At 36.1% G+C, this 19,854-nt stretch overlaps 1 protein-coding gene across 1 annotated transcript in view; it reads left to right on the forward strand.

Annotated features, from left to right (window-relative positions):
* The first annotated feature begins 3,727 nt into the window (after positions 1-3,727).
* Positions 3,728-19,854, forward strand: part of RpL4 (ribosomal protein L4) — a 55,808-nt gene continuing 39,681 nt past the window's right edge. Inside the window, exons 1-2 of the mRNA XM_081735951.1 lie at positions 3,728-3,886; positions 18,534-18,711. Of these exons, the coding sequence (XP_081592077.1) occupies positions 3,884-3,886; positions 18,534-18,711 (181 nt within the window). The 5' untranslated portion in view covers positions 3,728-3,883. The remainder of the gene's footprint in view (positions 3,887-18,533; positions 18,712-19,854) is intronic.

Below are 19,854 nucleotides of genomic sequence, written 5' to 3' on the forward strand. Positions count from 1 at the left end.
AAACAGGGTTGCCAGTCCACTAACTGAAAAAGCAGCAGCACCTCGCAGCTTAGTTCACTGGCCTATAAAGTCACTAACGTATTTTATTATTGTACTGGCGAACAGGTACAGTACGCTAACAGGTTACAACTTAACAGTGTTGCTTAACTCCATGCAATTTCTTTTATCCTGAGGGGTCTCAGACGATCCTTAAAACTAGGTAGGTTTTGTAGGTTTTACCAGCGGAGCCTCTCGTGGTCGCTGTATTAAACACCTGAAAAACAGACGAAACATATATGACCGACCTTTGTGGGTTTATCGTAAATAAAACTATATTATCTCTCTCTCTCTCTCTCTCTTGTTTCACTTGCGTCAAACTTTGGTTTCATGGCTTCCAGCGCCCACAAAAGGTTGTCACAAACCATACAAGCAATCCCCGTCTCCACCGACCGCTGGAATGATATCGGGGAGAGAAGAGTGCTTGCCGTAAAGGTTAAAGAATAAAACAAATAATCTATAAACTGTTACAACGCCTTGTAAAGCTACATGCAATTACGGCTAAGAATTAAACGTGAGATTAAAATTATGAGTACTATGTATTGTAATCAAACAAACAACATACAATAAGTAAACTACAAGCAAATTATATTTAACAACCTGAGCGCTCAAAAGCAATTACTTTACTTTTTATTTTCTTAAAATCATTTACTTTCATCAGGTGGCTTTTTCGATTTGTAAGAATGATTCTTTCTCAATTCTACTTACAGTTTGCGCTGGCGGCATAGAATGAGAGTAGGGGATAATTTATAACACTCGCGTTTCACTGCGCACCACACAAGGAGGGTAGGGATTCAGTCAGCCGCAGTTTCCTCTTCTGGGCCGTCCTTTCCACAGAAATCTGGTTCTCAAATCCAATCCAGCAGTTCATATATCATACGAAGGAAAGCATCCAACAATCATGCTGCTCACATTAGGATTGTCGTTCTCCTGCCAAGGTCCACTGACTGCATCGAAGAAAACTAACTTGCTAGCCCTTTATCTTTTCGGCTACAACAACTCGTAAAATCACAAAACGAGTTTAGGTTCAAGGGTCGCTCTATAATTACACAACAATAATACTTGGTTCCTTTAGTTTCAACTTCTTAGGAACAACAACGGGCACAAAGCTCTGGAAACTTAAAGTCAGGTCGACGGGCTGGGTACGAGCCCGTGTAAAAGCCTACTCTACGTGCGGGACGCACGACAGGTGCGAAGGCACCCCTGCCTAACCGAGTCTCTTCAATAGACTGACTTGCTTTCTTCGCCAACCTCTTATGCTGCTTTTCCAAAGGGAAAATCCCGGTTTTAACTTGAAACGCAACCAACTGATGCAATGGCTAAATTTAGCGATGAGACTTCTTGTTGGAATGTTCTGTGGAGCGATTCTTCTTTCTTTTTAACCATAAAAGGACTGCTGGACGATTTGATCGAAGTTGGTTGCTCACACACACACATTCAAACATATATGTATTTATGCTTGAGAAGAGAGAGTTCTTGTAAAATTTCCATACGAGGTCTGTTTATTAATTTTGAAATTTACACTGACTGTCTTTCTTCTCCTAATTAACACGATTAATGAGTGCCAAAAAATCCGTAACACATACCTGAAGAATGTGTTACGCACAGCACAATCAACTGTCGTAATTGTAAATATTGTTGTTTTTCTGTTTCACAATGTGAATTCGTCCGAAGATGATGAAATAGCCGTAGCAGGGATATCTGCTCTGTTGTCGACATAAAATCCTAACTCCCCTCCCCCCAAAAAAATCTGGAGACAGGGAGAAAGAGTAAAGAGGAGCTGCTGGACCAGGGAGTGATTTCATCGCCGCAAAAAGCACAGGAAAGCACCGTATTTTCAGTGGCGAATAATGAACTACTTGCAGAATATCCTCGTTCCTACAAAAAAAAAAAAAAAAAAAAAATCTATAGAATGGACTATTCAGAATTCCATACGGTATTGAAATTAGTAACTCCGAAAATTCGACAGTGAGATACGAATATGAGGAAGTCTGTATCAGTTGAAAAAAGGTCTGTAGATCCTTGGATCCACCAGATTGTAGAACTGAAAATCAAATGACTTGTCCAAATATGGAAATGAGGGCAGTTATCAGGCGCGGTAAACTAAAATAAAGAAGAAAGAGAATTTTCCAGTATATGTACTGAGTGTATCCGCCCAGCTCATTACCCACAAAAAGTGCCCACATAGCCCATAAAGTAAACTTATACCGCGCCGGGAGCTTCCTTTATTCACTACATCCGGTCTTTTGGAATTGAGTCAGCATTGTAAAACTGTTCCCTAAAATTGCACGAAGGCCACACAATACTGATGATAATTAATTCTCATTGTTTCTCTTTCTGGTGCGGGTTCACTTTTTATGTTTATAAGTGTAGGATTACTAGTGTAAAATTATTACAAGTTCTTTACGACGGATAAAAGAAGTGAGTTCATATGAAAGATCCTATATAGAAACTATTTTCTACCGGCGGTGAATTTCTCCACAAGTATACAGAAGTTGTATTTTGTTTACAAGTGGAACGCTACTAGTATGAAACCAAAACAAATGCTATTGAAACTCGTATCATTGCCAAAACCCATTCGTTTTCACTACCCTCGCTTACGCGGATATCCACCTTTGCTGACGCACCCCCTCGCTAACACTCGGGCACTCCAGCTTCGGTTAGATAGCATTCGTGCTTTTTAGTGGCGATCTAACGCACGTCGTTTTGTGTTTTTTGGGCTGTATTTTTTATGCATACCACCGGACGCTATATTTATACGCAAATAGTAAATGAATTATAATTTTTCAACTATTGCTTATGATGCCCCTTGAATTTTAACTATGCCATGTAGATATTTTCATGTTGCTCAGCAAAAATCATTTAAAAAACAATAAGGAGGAAATTAATGAAGGAATTCTAATTCTTGAACAATTATTTCGAGTGGTGCGCCAAAACTAAACCTGCACGCTTTTTAAAAACATGTTACATTTTTTGGTATACAAATTGCACAATATACTTAAATAACCTATTTTTATTTTTTAAAAGATATAATTACATTCGTTCACACCTGTAATGTGCGGGCGGATACTACCTACTTCAGTGCATACCTTCTCTAAGGTCTTTATACTTTAAAAAGTTTTTTTTTTTTTAAATAATATACATCGTACTTCACGTTATACAAAAAAAAATCATATTTTTCATATGACTTATTAATATCATGAATGCTTCTCTTGTCCAGGCAGCATTGTTTTGAAATTACAGCGAGAATAAAGTTGAATGTCGTTAGGCGCTGTTCTTTTCTGATTAGTAGTTGTATAGAAGTCCAAAAGAAAATAGAAACTGCTTCTATTTCATCCAAATCAGGATCCAAATAAAGATAGCAGAAAATTTCAACCTGAACTACGGGCAAGGTACTTTTCAGACGATCGTTAAGTAAAGTCTTGAGTTTTAGATAGTAAATTGCAGCCTTACTTCAGTCCCGTCTGAGACAGGGGAAATTCACAATCGCAATCGCTTACCGGTTCAATGGAGGCGCGGTCTTAGTTTTCACGAAAAACTGCAGAATATAGGAGAATACATAACTTGCAAACATCAGTTACAACTACTATGCATATTAAGGCAAACTGAAACGTGGATTTTGCATTGCGTCCACGTAAAACGTTAGATCAAGGGACTACTCTTCCAAGATTGGGTCAGTCTTTGTGTTATCCATGCATATATTGGTATGCCTGGGCGATTTTTCTGCTTAAGCATTGTATCGCGCATCGCGCAAAACAGTTGAATCAGGCCACGTTCTTTCATGGCGGATATGCAGTGACGAGTGGAGCTCGTCAGCGTGTGATAGGAAGTAATATATTTATCGAAAATGGTAAACAAATCCATATTATTAGTTATTTGTATGTAGTTGTTTGTTATTTATTATAGTTTAAGAGATGGTATATACATAATAGGTTTATTATTGTGACTTAAAAGACATATTTAGTGTGGAACATGTCGGAAGTTCGATGAAACATGTGCAATGCCCGGTTGGTGAATTAATAGGTAAAATATTCATCCAATAATAATATTAATAAATATAATAATCAAGCGTTACGGAATTTTTTAAAAAGTGGTTATGAATAATTTTTTAGTGTTAGCGTAGATATTCTCCAGTGTGGGAATATACCAGCAAGAAGTAGGATTAGATTACAGTACACATGGAAACAAATAATGGTAATAGTATACATGAGAATCCCCTGATCTGCGTTTCTTCTTTATTCTATTACCACTTCTACATGAAATACCGTAAATCTTCTACGTAGTGCAATAGTAAGAAGTATCCATGTGCACAAGACATGCGATATGCGTTAAATTCCCTCCCCCATACACACATAGTCATAGATAAAGTACAAGGACACTACACATGCAGATATAAAGTACAGGTACATTCTTTTTTATTTTCGTATCAGCCGATAAGTAAATAAAAGTCGCTTTGTTACCCCCTTTGTAAGTACATACTCAATGAATAATCCCTAAAAGTATGACCGTCCTGCTCCTTCGGGAACTGATGCAGCTTCATGTATACTATATCCCAAATTTCGTATACAGGACAAAGTTTTTATTTTGTATTGTGAAAGGAATAATATCAACGTACCATGTGTATTATTCTTATTTGTATTTATTAGGGAAATAATTTTGAAACCTTTGAGAACTTATGGTGTTTTCGTCAAGATCACTTGTTCTTCGTTTCAGATTACTACATTCTGATAGCTATCAAAATTATTGTCCTTATATATAAGAATACGTAGCACATTATATGCGGTAATTTGAGTATAAGTTTTGTTGTATTTGCGTCTTCCCCCATAGCAGAATATGCCGCGATCAGCGATGTTATCGCAGAAAATTTGTCGCGCCTTCGCAGCAAAATTGCCAGATGAAATATATATATATATATATAGCCAACAAAAAAGTGTATGCCTGCTATGTGAAGATGTCTTAAATGTACGGACAACTCACATAAATATAGTTTTAACGATTTTTTACGTCGCATAAAGCGTATTTTTAACAATCAGAAGTTTGCACAAAATTTTTGAGTTACAAAAGCTCATCGCAGAAAGACAAAGTTCTGCCATCGGGGCGTCTTCGTTTAAACTATTTTCTAAAAGTATTCAATTTTTATTAGGATTAAAGTTGTAATGTTAGTTTTAGTAATGATTCTAAAGGTTCAGTGTTATAAGTTCTTTAGTTTTAGGGTGCTGGTGTAGCTTTGGCGCACCACATTTTGGAAGATTTACAGGTGAAGTTGAGTACTTTGTATGAAAAGATATATTCATAAGGAACATATTTCTGCAGGCGACAAAATTTTATACGTAGTAATACAGCTCTATTTCAGGTTTACAAGTGTAGGGTTACTAGTGTAAAATCATTATAAGTGCTTTACGGTGAATAAAATATTTGAGTGCATGTGAAAGATGGCTCAATTAGAAATTGTTTGCCGCCGGCGGTGTATTTCTGCACAGTATACAAAAAGCTGTATTTTATGTTTACAAGTGAACGTTACTAGTATTCAGCTATGATAACTGCTATTGAAAGTTGCATATTTGCCAAAATCCACTTCTTTTTCACTATCCTCGCTTATGCGTATACTCACCATCGCTGACGCATTTTCCCTTCGGACCAACCTGACGTGGTTAGACGGTATTCGTGCTTTTTAGTGGCCACCTAGTATAGCATGGTTTGTGGTTTTGCACTAATTTGTATGCCGTGCATCCGGAAGCCGTATTTGTACGCAAATCGAAGAACTGTAATTTTTCAACAACTAAATCTGGTGACCCCCTTGAATTTTATCTACGCCAAGTGAGATTTTTATGTCGCCAACCGCAAATCTTTTAAAGAGAGAATAAGAAGGGAATTACTGAATGAATTAAAATTTTTCAACAATTATTTCTAGTGGTGCGCCATAACTACACCTACACGGGTTTTAATTATATGGTAGTTATTTTTGCACTACATAAATTTTCCTAGTTCAGTGTATTATATAATGCATGTGTAAGCTGTCGAGCAGGGCTAACGTTAGTTGAACCATAATTCGAATCCGTATTTTACTGCTGGGATTAGTATCCGCAATATATCAAGACAGTTTCATTTTTAAGGGATATGAACGACTATTGGCATTAGTTTGACTTCAGCTGGGGAGGTAGGCCTACCACGGGTAGAGGCGTTAGGGCGAACTATTTAAGGCTATTGTTTAGCTTTGAGGGCCAGGTTTTTAACTTTTTTTTTTTTGTCATATTCTATTCACACTGTTAGGTTAATAAAATTTAATTCAGACATTGCCAAACGAGCGTTAGCGAGCAAAGGCTGGTTACAGCCCCGCAGGACAAGTTTTCAGTCTTCGTTAGTGTTGGCCCCCATTACTACAACTGACCGATTTGAGTAGCGTTTATTAATGTTCAGTGAACGAAGTACTAAAAATTAAAACGTGCAGTTCAGGTTTAGCCATATCATTCGAAATAATTGTTGATGAGATATTCGGTCACAAATTTCCTTATTCTTTAGCAAAAGATTTGCACTAGGCGATATGAATACCGCATTTAACATAGATGGAATTCAAGGTGGCCGACGGAAGTAATAGTTGAAAAATTGCAATTTTTCAACAAAGAATGTCCATGTATGTGCTTTGTCCTATCCGTTGGTGATTCTTGGTACTAATTGACCGTATATGCCATGCATGCGTAAATGTGGAAATGTCCATTAAAAAGGGGCAAAGGATTTGACTAATCCTATTGTTTTTATGCGGTTTTTCAATATTAAAACGTGGTTTTCTCGAAAATGCAGTTCTGTGACATTCCTCGTTTTTTCTCCTTACCCTTCATATAAATGAAAACTTCCGGACATGCCATAAAGCCATAATTTAAAAGTGTTAAGAAACATTGTTTGGGATTGCCATATTTTAACGATTGGAGATTAATTGAAAATTCAACCCCAATACTTTCACTTAAATGGCATAATTAGCATTTAATACTAATTCGTAATGTTTTCTCTTCAGTTTGCGACTTGCATTATATGAGAACAAAGATTTGATTTAAATCAAAAAGATCGACAATTTTTTTTTAATCATTTTTTCATCTTGGTTGAAAGTTTCTTGGTGGCTTCTATAGTTGAACATTTATTTTAATGCGCCGTTCGCATACGGAAGTAAAGTGGTATATTTAGCATTACTGAAAATACTTAATTTGATTCGTTGAAATAAAGCTGTCGTAGAATCCTAAGTAAGTTTATTTACAAAAGAACATTCAGATGTATGTATATCTGTTTCTGGAGACAGTTATTGCGTGGAACTAATTCGAATCGAGTGGCGACTGTTGAGGGAAGGCACATCAGTTTCATCCTTAATTGTTGGAAGAGGACGCACCAAACTTAAGTGAACTAGTACAAGTTTTCTTCACTTAACTTTCAGATAAAAGATATTTTTTAGCGATTTCACTGCCTTCAAGAAACACTGTTTCTCCCCTTTGAGGTCAGTGTTGCATCTACTTATTTTCTCCAAGCTAGGGAATATTCACTAACGAGATTAAGGAGTACTTTCGTGAAATTTGGTTAATTTTTCTCTCATTAATAAAGCAATTCTAGTGTACCGTAATCTATAATACACACTTGAAAAAGTGCAGTAGAAAACCAATGTTCTTCCTATTGCTTCCCATTTTCTATGTTGGTGTACATGTACTTAACTCAGGGATGCAAGTAACCACTCGCCCGGAGCGAACGGTTCATCGGTGCGGGCGAGTATTTAATATCATACCGAAGGTAAGTGAATGATTTTTATTGTAGCATGTGGGCTACTAGCTTTTTTCTTGGGCGAGTAAAATTTTGTTACTTATTTGCATTCCTGATTTAACTATATATAGTATTGAATTATTTCAGCAGTAGCAGGAACGTTTCCCTTTGCAATTGGGTCACATTTGGATTTTTTTCCTATCAACAAAATAATGTTAAGTGACAATGACGTCAACTTAGTAAACATCAATTGGAACTGAGTGCATTAAAAGAAAGGATGGTGTCGCAGTGGATAGACATTCTTGATTTCATTCAGTTTGAAACGTATTACGAAGTAGTTTCAGAAATTACAGTTTTGGTGTCCCTAAACAGAAAATAATAATAATGATGTCTCGAAGAAACTAACGCAGCATTAAACGTCGCTCAGTTACTGTGTTCGGATACTAATTGGGGGGCCGCGGTTGTTCAGTGGTAGAGCGCTCACCTCTGGTGCTTGGGGTCCCGGGTTCGATCCCAGCCCCCGCCGAGTGAACCTTGTTATGGACAAACACCGTGTGCGTGGCTTTCCTCGGGGTTCTCCCATTTCCTCCCACTTTTTTCATTCCACCATTTCATTCATTACTCATCATCAGTCTCCTTTAGCCTAACCAGCATAACCGTGGGACGTAAAACTCGAAGATTTCATTTCATTTCATAATTCTAATTGGGAAGTTTAGGATAAAGAGACCTTTATGTACACGAAAAAGATAGGAAGTAATATAAAACTGTATCCCATGAAGATAGGTAATCTTTTAAAAAGGATTGGCTTGATGCGGGATAGAATCCAGTCTAGTTTGTTTCTGCGCTAAATTTTGGATTCCATAAGATACAGTTACGATTTTTCTTTTCGCTAATCAGCTGAATTTCACACGTATGTATGAAATATTATGCATGTGTCGTCTCACATAGGCATTATGAAAAGACATACAGTTCAGTGAAAACAGTGTGATGCAAAATATGGTATATTATGAAATCTTGAAGATCTCAAAAAGGATCGAAACAGTACATGCAAAGTTCAAATTACAAAATGTCTTCATCGTTCATCGGAAAGATATGGGGAGATATTTTATTTAAATGAAGGAACCAAAATTTAATTCCAATATGGACACTCTGGATGTTAGTCATTATTATTGAGCCCATCTAGAACTACAAAAGCAGCAGCTTTCGGTTTTTACATTGATAAACACACTGGGAACATAGTGTTTTTTGTGCTATGTTAGTTAACTTACATAATTACTCCCATTTATCTCTTTCCTAGGGAGTCGATTTTTCCTACCTACTTTGACGATACTTCTGTTGAAGTCTGCGTAAATTTTACTTGTTAACTATTTAATAAATTCGTATCAATGTAGAGAATAGCAAGCTCAGTAACAACATTTACTGGAAAGTACTATTTTATAAAGTGGTAGCGTTGGGAGAGGATATCTTGTTTATTACGCCTTGGACAACAACGCAGGTTCTGTGGTTTCGACCACTCATCTCGTGACATTTTTCAGTAGTGACACATGAAGATCGAATTAGTTGGAAACATCTTGCTCTTTAGGTACAATCCGCGGCAAAAAACCTGCAACATGAGCATATAAATTTATTGTGAAATGACGAATTCTTTTGCTCCAAAATAAGTGTGCACGAGAGGAGGCCCAGGTTTATCCTGGCGTGATTCGTTCCACTTAGATGTTATGTTCATTCCCTGTGCTGTTAGGCGTAGTTTCACAATAAACTTACATCCTCATGTTGCAGGTTTTTTGCCGCGGATTGTACAAGGGTTCAAAACTTAAAAATTAAATAAGTGCTCTTGCACTGATGACACTGTAGGATGCATATTACAAATAATAAACCTAGCTCTGTATCCTGTTTTTTATGAATACTATCGCCCGCTCTATGACCTTTCAACGCCGATTCTGGTTGTAGTACACTATATATATTGAACGTTGTATCTTGAAAATATAGAACAACATAGAATCATAGCAAGTGATCATATTTTGATAAAATGATCATCATACTAGTTTTCCAGGCTAATAACAATGATGATTTAAAAGGTGAAAAGTACTACAACCAGACTTGGTGCTGAGGAAGGTCAGAGACCGGACCGATATTATTCACTAATAAAAGAAAATTAGTTTTAGGGTATAGATGTATGTATATTATTTATTCAATACTTATACTATAGCATCCATCAGGTTAAGCAGTTTTTAAATTTTAGAATCCATCTAAAGAGCATATTTTCATGAAGTAATTCGATCTTTATCTAAATAGCGTCACCTGTCGGAACGAAGTCAGAAAAAATTATTGAAGCCATAAACGAAAACCCGAAAAGACGTCAAGCACGATAGGCTTACCACACTTCTTAAAATAGTGTTAAACGCGCGTCATTCGTTTCCTTTGGATAAGTAACAAGCAAAGCAGGTTACTTTATGTACGAAGAATTTGTTATATTTGGAATACTAAGTATAATTTAGGAGCAAATAGGATATTTGAGCTTGTGAATTCGGCAAAGTAATAGTATGAAAGTGGTGGTATAGGACCTTACTCTGTTTTATGGTAGACAGCATCGTGTCCCATGGGTACTTCCGTTTCCTCCCACTTTTCATTCTACCAAATTAGGCTATCGTTTACTTGCCTTAATCATCGTCTCCCTTAGTCAAAACCATATAATCGCAAGGGATTCCGTTTCACCTACTTCATTTTAGGTTCGTCTCATGAATAGTGGATCTCGCAGCGGTTAAAACCAAAACATATCATTTTGAATCTTTATCTTTTCAAGGAGGAGGAGGAGGATGGTAAAAATCAAGGATAATCTACTTTGCATATCGAGTGTTTTGATGGAAAGCTTACGTTTTATATCGTATTAGTAGACTGTTAAGAGACGTAAATTGATCCTTATTCAGGGAAGATAATACAAGAACACGCTAATAGATTTAAAATTTTGGTTTGTGGTGAATGCCATGTATTTTTATATATCATAATAGCGTGCAGAGCACATGAGTCTATAAGAATTTGTCGTTCCCCTCTCTCAAAGGAAACAATTTTATTTTATACAGGATTAGAAACCTCACGATTATAATCGATTTGTTTTCCTTTAAAGCAGAGATTTGTTCCTAACAGGAACAGATTACCACCACTTCTAACATGTTTTTGTGTATATCACAAGATTCAGTGGAATTAATCGTACCTTCCAGTTAAAAGCAGAGCGTTTAAAAACATCAATACTTTCATTGCTGTTAATGGTTATTTTTTACTGAATGTCAACATTTCGCACTTCATTGTATTAACCAATGTTCTTTATATATATTTATTGGCGTATTTAGCAGCTTCGTGCTAATTTTACTTGAACAGTAAACAATGTTCATCGAACTTCCTAATATATTCATATTTTTCAAAGCAAATGATTTTAAAATTATTTCCAAAGTAGCGACTGTTCACTAATTCACAAAATAGTGTTTGAGATCTTGCTGTTGGAAATGACATAGTATGCAATTCTATCATTACATTTAATTATGAACTTAGTTTCATTGTGTGTTTAGAGCTATTAGTAGAATGATTTGCTGATGATGATACATATCACCCGAATTTACCTGATTTATTTGTGATTGTTTCTATCATGTACCACCAACTGAAGCATTTCATTTTACTACGAAGGTATTAAAAATTGTGGAAAAAAGATAAGGTTAGTAGCGTTAAGTTAGAAGTGAAAGAGTTCTGTTTTGTCATTTCTAGGCACATAAAAGATTCCTATACATACGCAAGAATATTTAAAAATGCAGGAATGTCATAGTTCCTGAAATTTGCTCACATACGAAACTTAGGAATGTATTAGCATTGTTTTATATGTATAATTTTGTTTTGCATTCAGGTTTCATACTTGAATAAAGTAAGTTTCATTATAGTAATTAAATGATAATTGTGTTAATGCACTTAGACGATGGAAACTGTGTGGTTCTACCAGTAAAGAATAATAAGATTCTAATTGTTTAATGTTGAATGTGAACGAAGTGTGATTTTAGTTGGGAAACTGATGGCAGATATATTGGTAAACAAAGAAAGTGGCAAGGTAAGCTGCTTTTTCTCTAATTTATTGTAAGACATTCTTAATTCTGCCTGTTGGCCCGAGTTTGAGTATGTGCGAGGCTTCTCAACTACTTTCATTCCATCATCATGGACTTTTTTTTTATCTGTCCAATCTGTTTTCCTTTTCTAATTTTTTTATATTTCGTTTTTAATTCTGTTGATTGATCATGATCGTGGCAGTTTTACTGACATTTTCTGAACACACATTTCTTAGATGACAGTGCTGTTGTATTTTTTTTCGTGCAGTTTTACTATACGGATCCATAGATTGTAAAATGCATAGAAAAATGTGGGGAAGTTTTAGTTTGCCCATTTTATCTCGAGAACAGAACTCAACGAACCCCTGCGGGGCTTCTAACCCTTTCCTACTGCTATCCCTATCCCTATTCCTACTCCTACTTGTACTTACACTGTGGATCCGTATGGTAAAACTGCACTTTTTTTTTCCAACACGCCAGCGTATCCTGCGTTCTTGTCCTCTAGTTCGGTGATTATTATTTTTTTTTTTTTTTCAATCTTGGTTTTTTCGAAAATACGTCTTTTGCAAATCGTTTCCATACACAACTTTTTTAAATCTTGGCACGTTGCTATATGTTAGTCCTGGATAGTTGTTGTAATATTTACTTTTTTAAATCTACTTTCTTGAAGATTGACGCTGTTTCTCCTGTTTTGTAAATGTTAGTTGTCATTCACTGCCTCCAATCACATTTCGTCGCTGTATCAGTATCTTTGGGAGCTTTGCATGCTTTCACGTTCTTTGCTATTGCCTTTACTTGTCTTGTACTGACATCTTTATTAAAAATGTTCCATATAGGATGCTTAAGGTTAATCCAGTGCAAATTTTTCCTCTGAGCTGGAGACCTGTACGTAGGGTTCTTACCATTGCTGTTACATGTTGTCACTCAGATTAATGTAGCTTCTATTATTTGTGTTCATTTAATTTGTTTTTCATTGAACAGTTTACTATTGAGCAACATGTTCTTATCTTGAAGACATTTTACTTGGATGACCGGCAAGGTCATGTGGCTTTTTCATCTGTAAAATCATTAAGGGGTTTGTAAAGTCACAAATGTACGCCAACAAATCACGCACTCTTGAAATTGAAGGGCAGATCATATGTATGATTGGAGACATCTGCGAGAGGGTTATCAATTTTGTGGAGCATATAAATGCAAGTAGAATAAATGGAGAATGCCTGATATTGTCATACGTAAATCAAAGAAGTTGCTAATTACTAGGGCCCGGATTTTTGTGCTAAAAACTGTAAAATATTTTTTGTGCTAAAAATAAAAAAAATGCTAAATTAAAAAATAAAATATTTAACAAAAAAATAAAGGAAAAGTATGAGAAAACACCCTACGTAAAAAAAATAAGTACTTGTACTCATCAATAGCTCCTATTCATCAGATGTTGAAATTCCATGAGCATTGCAATGAATAACTAACGTCTTTTCCAAATTGTCCGTCGTAAAGCCATGCCTATTGTTCGCTGAATAATGCCTTATATTGAGAAGGAACGTTCTATATCACACCCCAGTCACGAATATTCACACCATCAATTTCACTTGTGTGTTGGCCTTCCAATACTTCAGATATTTTACGTAGGGTTTTATAGCTAAATTCTTAAATTTTCCTCAAACAAGTTTTTGAATTTTTTCTTACGACTTCAGCTTTCGAAGCAGAAAGAACATTCAGCCTTCTTTCAATGCACTGTACTTCTTGAACCGAAGTATTCAGTAAATTTCTCGTAGTTTCTAGTTTTATTATTATTATTATTTTAGAGTGAGTCAAGAAACCAAAATTGGCAGATATGAACGCAAGTCATTATCACTTACTAAATTTTGAAGAATTTCAATGAAGAATCGTCTGGGTTTAGTTACTCCAGATACAAATGCTTCAAAGTTCTCTACATATAAATAGTACCGCATTAAGCCAGGTATTCTACCGCCTGAATACGAGTGTTGGAGGAAGTGAAAGATCGGGATTTGTTTCTGTGAAAAGTTCAATTTTTATTTGGCGATTTTACGATTTCCCCCCCCCCCATTTTTTCCCCATCTTGTTCACTTCAGTACAGAGGGCTCCTTTAGATGCTCATTGTTTGGCTCAAGTTACCCCAGTGTTAAGGGGAATTTGTGACGACGCTGTTTCTGCAGATGGGAAATTGCTTATAAATACGATGGATAGATTTATGTAGCCTATTCTTTCCTCAATGTTAATTTCTTTCGAGAAAAAGTTTAAAAAAAAAAAGTCTTTGTGAAATTTAAAATAAGGATATTAAAATTATGTATTTTACCAAAATGTCCAAAATATTTATTTACATAACTTTTCAGTAAATATGTATTTTTATGTGAAATAAAATTTAAATTTGCAGACTCTTAATTGGGGAGAAAAAAAAACTTGTACATGTTTGGAAAGAATGTTTTTACAGACAAATCCGGGCCTTATTGATTACAAAGATGTAAGATATAACGCTTTTCATGAATCTTTGTTTATTTTAGACTTCCAAACAATGGTGATCCCTGTTGACAAGTATCAGAGAAAAGAAAATCGATTCAGTAATGATGCGAAATTTACTAGTATAGTGGTTTTCAAAGCTAAACCAAGTTTTCTTATCAGCAGTAAAACTGTCATATAGTTGTTAGCGGCCACGTGCGGTTTGTCAACCAGTTGGATGTTGCCTGTATTACAAAAGCTTAGCCGCTCTCCCTGTCGCGAGGGTAAACAATGAAGTCTCGAACTATTCTTTCTGAGTGTTGCAAACCAATAAGCAGGTACATAAAACCAGAATAACCATTTAAAATAGGGATAAAATACGTACAGGTCATTCAACAAGTAATTTTCTCTCCTATTAATATAATAATAATAATAATAATAGGATAGTTTTTATGTCCGAGCCGTTTCGGGCTACTGTGCATTTTCGGTAATGCTCGGAAAATAGAATAGATCCTGGACCGCACGTTGGACCGATGTTGTATTTTTATCCGTATGAATCGGGTTTGCCCCATTGAACCGTATGAATAGGGATGACCTGATAATCCCGTTTTTATGAAAACAAGCTTAGTCTGTCATTATTGTAAATGATGTGTTGTTTCACTTTATTATCATAACACAAATTATTCTAATTATCATGTACGAACTCGTAACGAGTCTATCGGGTCAAACGGTCCAAACAGGTCAAACGGGTTTATCAGGTCTAAGGATCGAGTAAACCAAACGCAATGGGTATTGGGCGGGTACAGTTTACCCGAAAAGTTCATTTACTATAGTGCGTCCAGTAAGAGAACGTCTCTGACAACTCGCAGTGACATTGCCACTACGCGCGTGTCAAGGTTTTTTTCGGTGCAACTGTAGTGGCAATTTAATTAATGGTATAAGACAGAGTGATCGTGGTTGGTAACACTGGTATCAAAGTAGGGGCTGCAATGTCCCACCACATGTCGTAAGAAACGTCAGAGACCATCTCTTGTTGGCCGTGCTATAATTATAGATTAAAGTCAGTACTTAAGAGCTCTAATTGTTTGCATTCACTTTTTTTGTTACCCGACCAACGAACTTGCGGATACATAAATATAAGTGCTCAAATCTATACCCTGGCCGGTGAACGATGATTTCTGACAGCTCAGCTCGCGAAGACGGCTGAGGAGTGCGGTGTTGCCATGTGCTTCTCGCGCAAGGAGAGAATCGTCTGCTTCCTCGTTGAGGGTGAGAGGGGGTGAGTGAAAGTTTGGCAATGTGCGGTGGTTACCATGGAGACGCAACAGGTTCTAAGCCTAAGATTGGTTAACCTGCTGTCTTCTGCTCGCACGGTGAAGCCTTGTGCAAAGCTGTCAGAAATCATCATTCACCGGCCAGGGTATAAATTATTGCATTATATTATTGCAATGAGCATCAACGTGATTTACTATTAGGAGTCAACGTGATGCACTAATGTAAGTCTTTTATAAATGATGATGATATTATTTGTTTATGCCCTTCATGCAACTTCGTCAATCTCACATAAAGCACTATATCAGACCTGATTGAACATTATTTTGAAAATTCTCACATAAATAGATAAAATAAACAATTGGAACTTAACACTTCAAGAGTTCAAAACATGTCCTCGTTTTCGTTTTCCTCATTTTCTGAGGACGATTGATCTATCTCGATGACAACATGATCTTTGTCTCCATCAAAAATATTTTGCAAGACATGATAACTTTCTTCAGTGTCCTGGGAAAACATTATTATTATTATTATTCGACAGGCCATCTGTCTATAATGACAATTTAAAACTTTTTCTTTAAAAAAAAGAAATGATTAAAAAGCATTCTATTAAGTGCCTAAATCCTCATATGTATGCAGGTTAATATCTGAGTAATAAAGCTATTGTTATTAATTTCCTGTGTATAGTATCATAATTTGTAGTTTGTCCAGTTTTCATACACGTGACGAATCACATTAGAAAGAAACTGACCAATTATATATCGACCTGTATAACTATATCTTAAAATTAGAAATAATATACTTACAAGCAGAGCAGATAAACAGGCAGAATCTTTATTAAGCCTATTACTACCATTATAGCAATAATAATAACTAAATTCCTGGCGCAACAGCCTTTAGAAGGCCTGGACTTATGGCACTCATTTCTGTGGGGTAATATGTTTAGAGGTCTGCACGGGCCCGGACTACTATGATAACCGTAATGGTGTTAGCCATACTGAGAGCTTTATACAGTTCTACCTGAGTTGGAGCGGCAACGCCGGAATCTAGTTACAATGAAGGATTTATGGTAGGAACAAGTAAACCCATAGATCTTGACCTTCGAGGAAAAAATTGGTTATGTTTTGTCGCGTACTATACTTCCTGTTTCGAGTGGATTTCCAAAGCAGAAACTTAAGATTTCAAAAGGCAATTTATTGCAATCTATTCAGTGTCCCAAGAGAACGTTCCGTGGTTTTTTGTTAAACCCTGTATTCAAACCGAAAATGGTAGATCAACCATGTGATAACCATAGAACTAAAACAGTAATATATAACTATTAGCTTTTTAAAAAAAAAATCTATTCAACATAAAAACATCAGTCACCCGCAAAGGTCCTGAAACCGGAGTAATTGATATTTACTATTACTTTGTTTCAATAGTGATTTCCGTAGAACAAAAACGGTAAGAAACATTGAGAAGCTTTTTTTGACAGTCAGCGCCCCAAGAATGAGTTTTTTTTTTTCTTTCTACTTTTGTCTGTTCAAACCGGAAGTGTGTGAAAATCTACCATTTTCGGTTACAACACTGATCGCATAATGGATAAATGGAAATGGATATCGACAAGCAGTTTCTCTTATCTAGCCAAGTTAGTTTCTAGTGGACATTTGTGATATTCTAGTTTCCGCCTTTGGGGCCGCGGTGGTTCAGTGATAGAGCGTTCACCTCTGGTGCTTGGGGTCTCGGGTTCGATCCCAGCCCCCGCCAAGTGAACTTTGTGGTGGACAAACACCGTGTGCGTGGGTTTTCTCGGGGTTTTCCCGTTTCCTCCCACTTCATTACACCATTTCATTCATTACTTATCACCGTCTCCTTTAGCCTAACCGGCATAATCGTGGGACGTAAAACTCAGATTTCATTTTCTAGTTTCCGCCCACATTCTTATTCCATCAATTCTTCCATTATCGTTCACTGGCCTTAATCACAGTCTCCCTAAGCCTCAAGGGCATATATATTTTTTTTAATGGACTCAGTACCGCAAGAATACCCTTCACCTCTGATTTTAAAGTGATCGGCATTAATTATGGCTTCTGGTTTCAATATTAATTTCCGTGGAGCAAAAACCGAGAGGTATAGTGAGTAATATATAATTATTGTTGTTGTTGTTAGATATCCAGTGTAAAATGGCCTCTGAGCTGTATCTGGTGATTGTTAAATAAATAAATAAATAAATAAATAAATAAAACAGTAATGGTTTTCTGATAAGGATTCAGTATCCTGCAACTGTTAGTTACAAATGTACCATTTCAAATTTGAACATTGAGCTCCCTCGTGGCAGTTAGCATATCTGCCTTTGGCATGGGAGACCCGGCTTCGATTCCCGGCGGAAGCTCATGTCCGGATTCCACGTTAATCAGTAGGTCCACGTCTCATATAGCCTCGCTGCTGAAATGGTCGCTAAACTGAAATCAAACCAGATTTGAAGATTGAATTCGCGTGTTTGGAAGTTCACCATAGTCACACTGTGAAACTAAATGTACTTATTTTAATTTTCAAGATCTGCATTCTACGTTCGTTATTTTTCGTTCATTATTCGTAGTACCATTTCTAAGCGATTTTCTGCAGGCCTTTTATTTTCTTTCAGTGCATGTCATTCTTCTGTCATTCTAGCTCATAGTTTCTTTGTAATCATATATATATATATATATATATATATATATATAAGTACACGCACACTACAGTCAGTAGTACGACTATATGTATTTCGTTGGGAGGGGGGGGGGGGTTCAGTAGTCAAGAGCACGTATGGACGTATTAACATCTGGAAAATTAAAATTTAGATTGGGAAAGGCAGTCATTCGATACTAGATTTAAAATGTATAGTTTTTTTTCTCTTTTTCTATATAGTTATAAAAGAATAAATTATTTGTACTTAATGTTATTTTAAAAACTGTATTATTGTTTTTTCAGTCTCTGTCATCAGCAAGACCTTTGATAAGTGTTTATAGTGATAAAAATGAGGCAACAGGGTCTTCTGTTGCGTTGCCTGCCGTATTCAGGGCTCCTATACGACCAGACATAGTGAACTTTATTCATGATAGCATGGCAAAAAATCATCGTCAAGCTTACGCTGTCAACAAAGATGCTGGTAATTACTTTTAATGTTAAATTATAACTTGTTTTGAAAAGATATTTTAAATTATTTTTTGATACTGTGTTGAATTTAAGAAACTGAAGTGTATATATGATGATGATCGTATGGAAGTTTACTGGACATTTACTGGAGTTATTAATTCAGAGAATAGCTGCCACTTACGATTACAAAACCTTTTTTTCTTTCAAATTTTTAGGAGGGTAATACGGGCTTGTAAACTCCAAATTTTCAGTGAGATGTTTATATTGAACCAGGAAGCCTTGTTGTAGTCATTATTAATGTAAATAACAATCTATGTGGCTCATTAGTGAAAATAGACGTAGTAAGTTATTAGCAAAATTTACTTTCAGGAAAAGGTGTGGCATTAGTTCCATCTAGGATGCGATGTCTTAATTTTGTGTATACTTAATGAGATTCTTAGATCTGTTTTAATATTCATGAAGCAAATTTCAGTTTATTTTGAAATATTTATGCTGTTAAGTAGGAACCTCATCCTCTATATTATTTCACACTAGGAATTATGTTAATTGCACTTGTCTGTAACGTCTCCTGGTACACTAAAGATACGTTACACGAACATTGATGATCGCCAGTCTTTTAAGTTGAAGATAGCTTAAAGGAGGATTGGGAGAGGCCGTGATCAAAATTAGTAGGTGCAAATGAATGGAAGTAGGTAGAAGCGCACACCACAGTTGAGCAGAACAGTGATTTTTTTTCTTCGAAACTGATCAAAAGTCGAGGTGATGCTGATGTCCTCAAATAATACCCAGATTAAAATAAGCAATAGCTTGGAAGTAGTACTATGTCGTGTCGTAATCTTGTTGTGAAGGAACTAAAAGAACTAAAGGGCATCTGAATCCGACAGAAGACAAAATATGACTTAAATCGAGCAACAACAGAGGTCTCTGATAGACTTGTTACGGAAAGCATTTCGGAACCAGGAATTAACCTCAACACAAAAATACGTCGTGGATGACGAAACATTTTGCCAACGAGTGTGCGTTGGTAAATATTTGGAGGTGGCTTGAATGGAGCGTGGGTTTTGTCCCTGTAACTGACGAAATTTATTCGAGTAATGAAGAAACTGCTTTAATTGGCGAAGTTATACCGAAACTCGACTATTTTATAATGGAGAAT

Source organism: Thermobia domestica, chromosome 13, assembly GCF_964235325.1.
Source record: "Thermobia domestica chromosome 13, izTheDome1.hap1.1, whole genome shotgun sequence".
NCBI classification, from domain to species: domain Eukaryota; kingdom Metazoa; phylum Arthropoda; class Insecta; order Zygentoma; family Lepismatidae; genus Thermobia; species Thermobia domestica.